Source organism: Cyanistes caeruleus, chromosome Z (assembly GCF_971803275.1).
Source record: "Cyanistes caeruleus chromosome Z, bCyaCae1.hap1.1, whole genome shotgun sequence".
In the NCBI taxonomy this organism is placed as follows: Eukaryota; Metazoa; Chordata; class Aves; order Passeriformes; family Paridae; genus Cyanistes; species Cyanistes caeruleus.
In genome coordinates, this window is record NC_141732.1 from 57,404,734 (window position 1) to 57,417,586 (window position 12,853).

The 12,853-nt window shown below is 42.1% G+C and overlaps 1 protein-coding gene across 3 annotated transcripts; it reads left to right on the plus strand.

The window, feature by feature from the left end:
• Positions 1–12,221, plus strand: S100Z (S100 calcium binding protein Z). 3 transcript variants are annotated; one of them, XM_023943455.2, is made up of 4 exons: positions 1–129; positions 8,675–8,778; positions 9,590–9,747; positions 10,906–12,221. In XM_023943455.2, exons 1-4 carry the CDS (start codon positions 89–91, stop codon positions 11,062–11,064), a joined length of 462 nt encoding a protein of 153 aa, XP_023799223.1. In that variant the 5' UTR covers positions 1–88; the 3' UTR covers positions 11,065–12,221. The 3 variants fall into 3 exon arrangements, with proteins under 3 accessions (XP_023799223.1, XP_023799224.1, XP_086725352.1); XM_086869226.1 differs by lacking the exon at positions 1–129 and adding an exon at positions 2,835–5,539 and having other exon boundaries at positions 6,483–8,778; XM_023943456.2 differs by lacking the exon at positions 8,675–8,778 and having other exon boundaries at positions 57–129.
• Positions 12,222–12,853: the final 632 nt, after the last annotated feature.

Here is a 12,853-nt window from a genome sequence, read left to right on the forward strand (position 1 = left end):
CAGGGCTGTGGTATGAGATTGGCAGTGTGTGGCCAGGGTGTGAGCCAGGAGACAAACAGGAAGCCTGGAGACCATCACATTGTTTGACATGAAGGAACTCCCTGACTGGGCAGATATGGCTTGCATGAGGTATGGCTTGCATGTGGTACCAGGGCTGCCAGAGCTTTGGGAGGCAGGAGCTCCCGCTACTGCCCTGCAAAGGGAGGGATGGAGGCACAACAGAAGGGGTGGTGCATCTTGCTGATACACTTGAGTGTATCTACACAGCATAGCATATTATCAATTTCTCCTCCAAATGGAGAGAAAACATGCAGCCCCACATTTTAAGGTGTGAAGAGGAAATTATGTCTATTGACTTTCTCTGTTACTTCCACCATCTCAGCTATTTTTGATTTTCACATGCATGCAAAACATCTCTGGGCCATTTATGATGTTCATTGAATCAGGAACAGCCAATTTATTTCCTTGTCTTTTAAAGACAATTAGGTCAATTGAACTTTAACCATCTCTGCCTCCTCTAAATTCACATCAACCTCTATTGCTCAAGCTGGCTCCTAATGAGACATGCATTGCTCCTGAAGGGTTGGTCCAGCTCCTTTCCTAGTACCATCAGAAATTCACTTTTCTGAAGCAGATCCCTCAGAGCAACTGCAGCTGCAATAGCTGTAAGGACATCCAGGAAATACTGTAAGCACAATGAATAACTACTTTTTACCTTCTTTGTGCCACTGTTGAATATATATAATTCTTTGCCATTCCCAGTTACCTACTTTTGCAGGCTGAGATGTGTATTTAGCTCTTTCTAACATAGCTGCTGTTTCTTTGCTGCTCTTATAATTCTGCTGTACTGAGTGTAAGATGAAGGTAGGAAGATTGCCATGATGTTGAATAAATGGGCTTCCCTTGAACTAAGCGGCATAAAAACACTTTTGGTTTTTTGTGTTCCATTCCTTTCCTAGACTTGTTTGTTTCCAGGTTCTTACTGAACCAACGTTTTCACTTGCAGTGAACCCAAAGATCTCTCTCATGATTTGTCATAGTCAACTCAGAGCTTATAATGTCCCCATGACACTTTGTGTTTAATCTATGCTGAATTTATCTGACACTATTTCACTTAATGTCATTAGGTCCTCTTGCATCCTGCACAGCTGAACTTTAACTTCAGTCTTTTTATAACTTGTATCAACAACAGATAAAGTATTCATTCATTCTTTCTCCTTTTCCAAAATCACCAATGACCATATTGATTAGCACTGCCTTCAGAGCACATGCCTGTGAGATCCCATTGCTTGTTCTGCTCCCTTGTAAAACCTAATAATTTATTCTTTATTACTTACCTTTCAGTTAGTTATTTCCTCTGTGATTCTTTTCACTGTATTCCATGGCAGCCTAATTTCCTTAAGAGTGAGGAACATTTTCTGGGAACAAGGTGGGCAGTAATCAGAGAGGTCAGTCATCATGAACTCCTTTGGGGAGTGTCAGCAGGTTTGCATTATGACTCTTCTTTACTTTTCCTCAATGTACTGTGTTTAGTCATGTTCCTACCCTTCTGGTTTTCAGGTGGGTCTCTTCCCCTTTATCTAACATGATGGCAGACCTAATGTTATCGGCTCTCTGGATAGTACTTGGCATTGTACCTTCCAGTTTTCCTTGCTGTGGTCCTGAGCCAGAGGCTGCCATTGTTCCTCCCATTGTTCTAGAAGAACTTGAGGTTCTTCTAGCTCCAGGCTGGATTCCATCTTGGCTTGTTACCTCTTGTTTTGAGGATCTGTCCTATAACATCTACCTTCACTTCAGACTAAGACAAATCCTTCAACATATCTCTTTCTCTGTCCTCTGGGAACTTCTCCTATCTCCACCACAGTGAAAACACACGCAAAATACTTAAATTGGGCTTTCATCCAAGGCCTCACGCTGTTTTTAAGCCTACCTTCTGTACCCTCACCATCTACTGTCTCTCAATGCCCTCTTGAGGTTTCTTGATCCCATTGCACTTGGACAAGAATGCATGGCTGTTTGCAGAATGATCCTGTAATATTTCTGGAGAATATTACATTACTCCAGACTTTTCCTGTATTTACCCTTCAAACAGGAGCATTGACTTAAGTGCTTCTGAACTTCCTTTTTCCTCTGCAGGTAGTAAGTTTGGGATGAGTGTCTAAGGGCAATTAGTGGAATATAAAGCCTGACTTCAGCAAATCATGTGCCTAAATCCCACCATTTTATCCCAATATTTTGACCTATATTAGGTCAGGTTAAATTCTCTGCAGAGTTTACACCTCTAGCTAGCAAGGCTGTGTGCAATGGTTATTTCTTTCCTATGTAATTTTTAATGATAATGCTTCTTGATTGGTGTGCTATTGACAGTGCTGACCCCTGTACAGAGCTTACTGTAGTAAAGCAGTAGTGAAACATCTACATGTACCCTGGAGCAGACAGGAGGGAGTTTCTTTCCCTTGGTTCCTGCAGCCTTGGCAGCTGTTGCAAGCTTGAGATCTGGAAGAAGCAATTCTTCAGCAGGACACTAAGGGGCAGCCCCAGACCAAAAGAATATTCTTACTTTCTTACATACACACACATTAAGATAACACTATATTTGCCTCGTTTTTCTATATTGATTTAACATCACTAGTGTCCAAAAATACTGAATCAAGTTAATCTAGAATGCTTTTTTTCCTGTTGCATTTTTACTATTTAGTTTGGCACTGGGGATGAAGAAGGTTTATTTGCCACTTATCTGCAAATGGGCCCCTTGAGCTCACACGGAGGGTAGAGAAAACGGAAGAACATGGTAAATTCTGCATCTGGAGCTGTGATGGCCACCCCACACACCATGGCATGGCCAAGTACATGTACCAATGCATATCTGCATGGGCCAGGAGCTCTCACTGCTCAGAGATGCTCCTTGGCAACAGAGAGCTTGTCACACAAGGCCCTGGAGTCCCATTCCCAAAGTAGCAGCTGCTGTATGAATATTTAGAAACCAGGAAGGAGGAACTGAGGCAGGAATAACTCAACAACCCACCTAGGACCACGGAAAATCTATTTTTGTAAGATTTTGTTACCACTACAACTTGATAGGTGCATTGGTTACCATCCTGGGACATAGGACCACCTCCTGCAAGGAGAGATCCCAATAATTATAAACATAACCTGAACCTAGCTGCAAAAGCCTTGTGGAAGGAACTGGACATTGGAGTGAATTAGGAGGAAGGGCACTGCATGTTGATATGAGTTTGAATTAGGAAAAAACGTAAGTCAGTCAGAGCCACAGTATCTCCAAGGCATGGGTTTGCCCTACTGATCAGGAGATCTAATGCGAGGGGAATGAGTGTCCTAGCTTTGTTCAGCTGGTGATGTATTGCCAAGTAATAGCTGTAATGTGAGCTGCCACAGCCAGCTGGCACTGGGTGTGTGGTCTCTGGTTACCGGGCTGCTCTGTAACGGGACCCTCTGCCACTGCCTGGGGCACAACTGGACTCTCCAGCTACACCAAGATATTTTACACTATTTTGGCATCCTTCCTGGGCATAGATAGACAACATTAAATTCATAAATTTCTTGGCTGATACACAGCTGGATTGATCCGTCTGCTTCAGAGGCATAAGAGGAAGAAAGAAATCTGTAGCCAGAAATATTCTAAATTCCAGTTTAGAGTTAATGAAAGTTTTCTACACTATTTTACAGATAACAGTACATTCATATATAATAGATGTTGCCTTCACAGGCTAGTAATGGATGGTTGCTCACAGAGGTAGGAAATGGTGAGGAATTTTTGAGGAGGAGGAGGAGGAGAAAACAGTAACTGGTAACTGAAGTTCGTACTTCAAATACAGACAGTGCTCCAATTTCTATCCTAAGTGGGTATCACAAGAGAAATGACCACTATGGGAACAAGCAGGGTTCAATGATATGAACAGTTCAGTGTAAAAGTCACTTATGTATTTGGAAAAGAGGTGTGTAACTTGTTCAAAACAAGTCTCAACAGAGAATATAAGGATGTACTTAAGTTGGGCAGCCCTTGAGGTGTAACCCATTAAAAAAGATACCTGGAGAGTAAACCACCAAATCTAGGTGGTGAAAGCTACTAGCAAGACATTCAACTCTTCTTTGTTATTCTGCTGCCTATGGGATCACAGCTGTTAAAACAGCTTTGAAGATGTGAGCTGGAACCTGCCGTGGAGGGAGACATTCCTTATGTAAATTAATAGACCAATCCACCACCCAGATATGGAAACAAACCACCAATGAAAATGCTAACAATCCTAAAATGAGAAAATGCTCATTATAATTTAACAAGAACTTCTGACTCAAATGTAGCTCTCATAAACTCCTAAATCTATTTAATACACTTTAGTCTAATCCAGCCTCTAATCCAATATAGGATTTTCATTATGTAGTGTAAATGTCCTTATGAGCCTTGCAGTTTTGCTTCCTATCTCACCTTTTCCTGCTTTGGGGCTACAACACTGATTCAAAATATGTGCATACCAAGAGCTGTATGAGTGTGGGAAAAGTAAATAATGACAGGATGTGGGTGGGAGGCTGACTTGCCTTTCCCAGCACAATAATTACTTTTGAGAAAATGTTCCCCACATGCATTCTGGCAAATGTTGAAAGCCAGATGCCCTAAGTACAAGATTCTCACACTTAAGCTGAGTAGTATTTTACTCTGACTTAGAGTGGCACTTTATAAACTGCTCTGGCTTAACAGCAGCTTGTGTCATGCTGTCTCAAGAGGTCAAGGAAAAATCCAGGTGAATAAGTCAAAGCTCCTTCCCAGCTGTGGAGAAAGAAAACTGCTGACCTATGTCAAAGACCAGCTACTTCCAAACAAGTCAGAACTCTGCTCATTTTTTTGAGGAGCAGAGACCAGTGATAAGGTTTTCTGCCTATGGTCTGACTGCCCCATCTCCAAGTAGGAGGGAAGGAACAGTACTATAGAGCCTCCCAGTTGGGTGCATGTTTACATTACTCTAACTAAAATAAAAGGAAACAGTCCTGCATGTTGGGTCCTTTCTCAGATTAACAGGGCAAGGAACAACCTCCCCTTCTCTCAACAGCCTCCAGTGAAATCATAAGAACCACAGAAAGCTTTTGTTTGGAGGGCACCCAAAGGATCACCTGGTTCCAACTCATCTGCAGTGGCCAGGGACACCTTCCACTAGACCAGGTTTCCCAGAGCTCCATCCAGCCTGGCCTTGAACACTTCCAGGGATGGGGCATCCACACTTTCTCTGGGCAACCTGTGCCTCAACACCCTCTCAGAAAAGATTGATTTCCTTTTATCAAATGTGAACTAACCGTCTGCCTGGTTTTGCAGCCATTACCCCTTGTCCTGTCACTACATGCTCTTGCACAAGTCCCTCTCCAGCCTTCTCATCAGCTCCCTTTAGGTACTGGAAGGCCACATTTAGATCACCCTGGAGCTTTCTCCTCTCCAAGCTGAGCAACCTCAAGTCTCCTGGCTTGTTCCTCACAGCAGAGGTACTCCATCCTTCTGATCATCTTCTGGAAGTCACAGTGACTGACTCATTGTGTAAGTCTAGCTACCCTAAGACTATCACTTGCTTGAGAAAAGATGGCACAATTCAGCCTTAAAGACTGTGCTGAGCCAGGTGAAAACTCTGCCCCTTCCCCTTCTGACAGGCATCACTTCCACACTTTAATGTTGAAATATGCATTGGAAAGGTGCAATTAGGAAAGTTTATAAGGGTCAAAGACATAATGAAAGGGAGAGTAAAACATGGAAATAGATTGAGTGAGTCAGAGGATAGACTGCTTCCAAGTTTATTTTTGAGTTTGAGTGAGGAGTCAAGATTGATTGAAGGTAATTTATAAAGTTGAAGTGTTTGTGATAGTGGTAGATGATACAAAAAGGGCCAGTGCCCAAAACTCTACCTTGAGATGCTCAGACTGGAGATTAGGGCAGCTGTTTTCCCCAGGGATACAGTGCAACCCCTGAGCAGGTTACCCAAGAACTTGTGAAATCTCCATCCTTGGAGGTTTTTAATATTTACCCAAACAAAACTGTGCCTGTCTAGTCTGATGCTGGAGATTATCCAGCCTTGAGCAGGCAGTGGGCCTAAGCATCTCCACAGGTCCTTTTCCCACCAACTCTTATGTGATTTGGCAGGCTCTGATGCACAAATTTTGGGCATGAATTAGGAAGGCACAATCCTTCACCATGTCTACAGGCAGTCCTACATTCTCTGTCAACCACATCTGGTGCTGCTCCCATGCCTAACCTGCTGGAAACCTGCAGGGTGAGGATTGATGGGAGAATGGTGTTTGCTGACACAGAGTCAGGTCTTGGCCTGATACTAAACTCCTTTTCAGTCTGTGCTGACTTTAGTTATCTTCAGTGCCAACTAGATAGCATAGTAAATCAGATTGCGCTGGAGTGTTGGATGAGGAAGTACATAACATTTGATTGGTAATCATGAATTTTGAGTAGACACTGCTGGGACTTGCCTTCACAGAAGTTGTGAGACATCTGCTGCCACTGGCCACTGTCACTAGTCAGGGAGGAAAGGACTGGACGCAGAAAATTCCTTGGACCCTTTGGCAAACAAGCTCAGTGCAGCTGTTCCCTGTGTATGTCACCCACTAGTGTGGAAAAGAAGGTACCTTGCACAGTTAGCTAGAGTAAAAGTAGCTGTAGAAAGAGTCTGCACACATTATATCACTGTATAAATTATTGAGCTGATGTTCTGGAGATAATAGAGGAAACCATTAGTTCTTCTGTCCTGAGGATGTCAGCTCTGAAAGTTTACACCTGCTTTCTGGAAGTTGTGCCTCCTGTAGACTCCGCTTAGATAATTAATTTGCAATATTCATTAGCCAGATGATCAGTGTAATAATATATAGACAAACAGAAGGATTTCATGCTTATATATTGAGTCAGCTGTGGGTTTTTTTCTGGTTGTGGGAGAAGCTGCTGTTGAATAAATGGCAAAAACCCACATAAACCCAGCAACAAAAAACAACCAAGTATTTTGATGTTTATTTGGATAATATTTCTGAGCAATAGTTATAATCATTAGTGAATCACAGGCAAGACAGAACCCTGTGGCTGTAGCTACATAAGGGGCTCCGTGCTTTTTCTTCTCATCTGCCAACATAGAGGGTTCCCAGAACTGAGTGGGAGAGATGTGCTGTGCCTGATATCACTCATGTTCTTCTCTCATATGCTTTATAGGATCCAGCTAGATCCCAGTGCTCACAGGAAGACAGGAGCACAGGGACAAGTCCTGCACAAAATTAGACACCCATGAGCTTTCCCCAAATACTGAAGAGATTTGAAGAGCAGCTCTCCTCCTAGTCCTCCTTTGACTCTAGGAGAGATATGTTCCGCTTGTTCCTCTGGTTTCTACCTTAACCTTTTATAAACAATTCCCTGAGCACTGGCTTGCCCCTTCCCTGATGCATACTCCTGGCACAGGGAGGGCCACAGGTGCATGCCCCCAGGGACCTCTAGCCACAAGGGCCTGCCTATTTTGAAAATGACACTTTACACGTGGTCACTTCCCTGAGCACTGGGATCCAGTATTTTTATGTCTTCTTCCCTCCCTTTTTCCTAGAGGCCCATACAAGAACCCCAGGTTGTGGAGACTTGTCACAGCAGCACGGGCAGAAGAAACATGTCTGAAGGCACAGGAGGCAGGCAGGGTGTGGGCTGAGATATATGGTAATAGTCAAAATTAGGAGTGCTTGCAGGATTTCAGAGCTAAAAACAATGCCCACCTTATTCTCTTTCTCTCTGTCTGGAATGAAACAAAGAAGGAGCTGCAGTTCTGTGCCCTCTTCATCTGCACAGCTCTGCTTCTGGACATGTGTGTGCAGCAGGTACAAAGCTTCACTGAGGGAAACTAAACCCTCAAGCAAATTCACAAGCAGTTTTCTGTTTCGTGTGTCATGAAAACTCTGGTTATTTGTTATTCTGGGTGGTAAGTAGGCCCTACCATGGTAGGGCTGCTTTTCCTGCATCCATCAGCCCTCACACCCAGCATTAAGTTCCTGGAGCTGGGGAAGAGGTCACTTACTGCCCTTCTGAGGCAAGGTCATTTATTCAGAGAGAGATGCTGGACTACAGTTTTTGTGTAGGATTGTAAAAATGAAGCCAAGACTGTTGTTCATTGTACACTGTAATTCCAGTTCCCTGATTTCTTCCTGAGATCGCATTTCCCACAGCAAGAATTTCATTCAACAAAAAATAATGTTTTAGGCATACAGAGATATCTGACAATTAAAGTAGATATCTCAAGGAATATGTGGCAAACTCACCTACAAGCTTACCCCGAGGTACCCAGGTACCTTTGAACTCTGGCTGCCAGCACTAAGGCACCTAGACTGTAAAGATGCTGAAAGACAGATTAGAAAGTGTTCCTTTAAAAATGGTGGAGAGTTGTATTATACTGACTTGGTGATTGTTAGCATTTTCTAATTTTGACCTTCAAGGCCCAAATGGGCATATTTGTAAAAGAGCAAGTGATAAAAAGTATTGCATGTGCTCCAAACGCAGTCTTTACTCTGCCTGGTGAATATTTTAGTGACCCAGTTACAGCAAGAGGCTTTTATTGAACAGAGTAGGCAAATGCAGAAGGAAACAGAAGACCCATCATCCCTGTGACAATTATACGTCTGTCTCTATTTGTGTAATCCACCCTCTCAGCCTGATAAGCAAGAGCCTGTGCATGGGTTTTGAAAGGAAGCTGACCATCACCACCTGTGATCTGGGTATTTTCTTGCATACACCTCCACTAGCCTGTAAAGCAGGTAAGTCTTAACCTCAGCATGGTGATACTGTTCAGGACCCCTGTTCTACCCTGAGGTGCATTCTGGCTTTTTAATCTTTCTCTGGAGCTTATTCAACATAAGGTTTTACTTATACTCGATTTCTACTTTCAGTTACTTTTTCAGTCCACTATTCTGCAAGTAATTGCATTTCTCTCTGTTTTTTTGATGTTCTTCCCTGTGTACCTTCTTACTGTATGCTCAATGAAGCAAGCCTTGGGGGTGATCAGCTCACACCTGTTTACTACAGGCAATTTATAGGAAAAAGGCTCAGCCCAAGCAAACATGACCGAATAAACTGACGGATGATACTTATCCTTATTATGGGTGATCTTCCTCTGACCACCTTTAAACTGGTGGGGAGCTTTCTGTATAAATGCACTTTCACTTTTGCAGATGGAATTTGTCGAAGATATTTTCTTGAGAAATTTTTTAAATTATCAGCTAGGAAGGTATGCCTTCAATTTTCCTGTGTTTTCAGGTATGCTGCAAAATATTTCCTTTTACAGCAGCTTTATAGAATGGATACACAGTAGATAATTTTCTTAAATAAAAATCCTTTCTTTCCATTTACCTATTTGAATCAATTGCTTATGAGTTCAGGACAACGGGGTGTTTTTTTTATTACTGTCCATCTTTGCTCACACACAGCTAACAGGATGGATCAACTGAAAGCTGAACTTTTCAGTCCTGGTAACAATTTCTGTCTTCAACTGGCCCTCCTTCCCTTCCCAGAGACTAGCCTTTGGTTTGACTCCTGTGCAATGTTAGTGACCATATACTTGCCCCATAGCTCTCCTGCTCACTGCTATGACCAGTCCACTGGAAGATGCAATGGACACCTTGATCAGGATTTTCTATCACTACTCTGGCAAAGAAGGAGACAGATACAAGCTCAGCAAAGGAGAACTCAAGGAGCTTCTCACCAGTGAGCTCACTGACTTCCTTTCAGTAAGATGCAGCTTTTGAACCTCCTGAGTGACTGTACCATGGGTGGGTTAAGCAGCTATCCAAGTTCTTGGATAGGAATAGCACCTCCTTGTGCAAGGCCCATCCTCTCACAGTCTCACAGATAACAGTTCTTTGTGGAGCTGTACAGAAGAATGTGATGCCAAATGTCCCATTTGAGAAATATGTTTTCAGAGGGTGGTTGAGCCACAGTACCCTCCCATTTACCACTGGCAGCAGAGACGGGTACTGGTGCTCTGCAAACTCCACAGTGCTTTTGAGCAGGAGGGCTAGTCCAGCCAAGAAGCAGTAGCAGGATGATTACTAAATAAAGGTCAATTACTTCGTTTTCTTGTTTATTTTTAATAATGGGGCATAGATAAGTCCATTGAATAATTAAATGCAGCAACCAGTTATCATGAGACAGGAAAGTAGCTTGTACATGCTGGCCACACAGTACTGCTGCTTGTGTGCCCTGCAGAGAGGTGCTAAGAAAATCCTTTCAATGATAAGCTGCTGATTTGAGTATCTCTTTGCATGTTTGTTATGTATTACATTACACAGCATGGATGCCTTTATGGAATCATAAGTTTTTAAAATAATGTTTTTACGTATCCTCTTAATTGCAAAAATTATTGTGGATCCTATGACCGCCAGCTGGATTTACTTTACATTGTATCCATTTCCTTGAATTGGATTTTCTTTCAATCTTGGTTATTGATTTATTGTTATGAGATCTAATGTTCTTGCTCCCACTGAATAGGATGTTTGTTTGCTAACCAGAGATCTGAATGTGATGAATGGATATATAATATGACTACTTATGAGTATTCTGTTGGAAATCTAAGCACTGTTTGTCAAGGGATGATGCAGAGAAATGCACTTTACAGATCGATCTTTAAAAAAGGAATCCATGTTCAGTATCTTCTAAAATCTATTTGATTCATTTCAGTGCCTATTTAGTACCTGTACACCTTATAATGGCTGCACTGTCTTTAGTTTCTGATGTTGTAGTGACTAGAGATGTATTACTGTTCAGGTGCATATTTGATGCAGCCTTTTATTTAATTACACCAGTCTTGTAACATAGCATTGGTTCCAGGCATGTCAGAATTGCACATTCAAGATCTACACAGCTAAGTCACTTTTCTTTCTCTTTAGGGCCACAAGGACCCCCTCCTGATTGATAAAATTATGAATGACCTGGACTCCAATAAGGACAATGAAGTGGATTTTAATGAATTTGTCATTCTGGTTGCTGCTTTGACTGTAGCATGTAATGATTTCTTTGAAGAACAGCTAAAGAAAGAGAGATTTTAAAAATCCTCCATGTAATCAATCTCCTGGCCACAAATGTAAGCAAAGCATGCCTAGTTAGGTTGCCCTCATTAGTGTTTAGCGAATGCAAACCATCATTCCTCCAACTGTTACTGCTCTAAGACATTTATGGAGCTAATCAGCAGCTGGTGTAAGCTGGACCATAGCCAGCTTACACTACTTGAGATGTGGCTCTTAATATTTCCAGTCTTTGCACTCCATGCATTTGTAACATGCCTCCATCATTGCCCAGGTCAAGGGCTTGGGGTGACAGATCATTTGGCACAAGTTGAGACTTCTATTTCTTCAATGTCAGTGGAAAGTAAAAGGCATGGGAATGTTACTTATATACTTTCTGAATGGAAAAAAATTGGAATGAGACATAACACTTGCAATTTAATTTTCAGTAATTTTATAATAATCTTATTTTGCAGCTCAAAACCAGCAGAATCTTTTTAGCTCAGCTCTGCTTATTCTAAAACCCTTTTTAGCTGCTGCTCTCCACACTCATATTTCAGATGTGGTCACAGCTGTCTCTTGCTGCTGGAGCATACAATACTGCTTGTCATTGTTATGGGTTCATTTCCTCCATGTCTCCAGCTTCAATTTTGTTCTGCTGGCATTGCTGCCTCCCAGTAGTCAACCTCTTCACTTGGCACAAATGAATTTATTCGTATCATAAATTATTCAAATGCATAGAAGATTTAGTCAGCAAATTGTTTGGAGGGCTGATGGAAGGACTGGGTCTTTGGGGGAAATGTGTAAATGCCTTCTGCCTTCACTACTCTGGCACGGTTAAAAGGAAGCCTTTTAGGACTATTTGTGGAGGATTTAATGATGAAATTCCAGGGTACGACTTTGTAACATGAGTCATCTAAGGGAAAAACTATTATTTCATCTTACACTGATCCCCACCCTGTATGGAAGCAGGGGTTCCCTGGACCCCATGGCCAGGCAAAGAGAGATGAGGCCAACTCCTTCCAGTGTTAGCTTGCTCTTGGGTTAAGAGTATTTACACACTCCTGTTTGCTTCTGAGGCCCTGCAAGTCATCAGTGGCAGGATATTGTGGCTTTTTTCTCTTGCATGGAGGGCTCTGTTATTTCCTTGCTATTTTGTTGGTAACTTCAAACTATAATAAAGGGCACCTGAATTAAATGAAGATTTTCTCTTTGTGTAAGAAGTTATTTAATAAACGCTCCCCAATGAAGATGTGCCCTGCTAGGCAACATTTGAGGAATGCAGTCCACTTGTCTCTTCTTCCCAGAGCTCCAAAGATCATTTAGCAAAGTGTACGTTTGTATGAAATTATATATGATTAAAATATATAATTTATTATAAGCATGGGATTCTACAGGGTACAATAAATGTAACAAGGGGCAGACATCATCCTAAGAAAGGGGCCACCACCAAATGGTGTTTTCCCAGAAGAAAAGCAAATTTTGCCATGGTGACAGAGCTGCAGTATTCTTTAACCCTTCAGTGACAAAGTTTTACAGGATTCACAAGATATTTTCTAGACCAACATGACAGGAAGTACAAAAGTAAGACTGCCAACAACCGGACAACTTTTTGTTCCCTTTAATGTCATGCACCTCAGTATCATCGCAAATGTTGTTTCAGGATGGCAAAAGTATCAGCCAGAAAACATAAGACTGTTTTTATGGTTTCTCATGGGTCCCAAACTGTTGCTAGCCTCTAAGCTTTTCCCTGTCCTCCAAGGGGAAGTGAAAGGAGAGCAGTCTAAAGCTTCAACTCCAAGCTAAAAGGAGTAAGATTATCCCAGTAAAAACC

Coding starts and splice junctions, on each gene's coding strand:
- S100Z (XM_023943455.2), top strand. CDS start 89: ATGAAGGAACTCCCTGACTGGGCAGATATGGCTTGCATGAG. Junction 8,779..9,589: donor TCCACTAGCCTGTAAAGCAG/GTAAGTCTTAAC, acceptor CTTGCCCCATAG/CTCTCCTGCTCACTGCTATG. Junction 9,748..10,905: donor AGCTCACTGACTTCCTTTCA/GTAAGATGCAGC, acceptor CTTTCTCTTTAG/GGCCACAAGGACCCCCTCCT.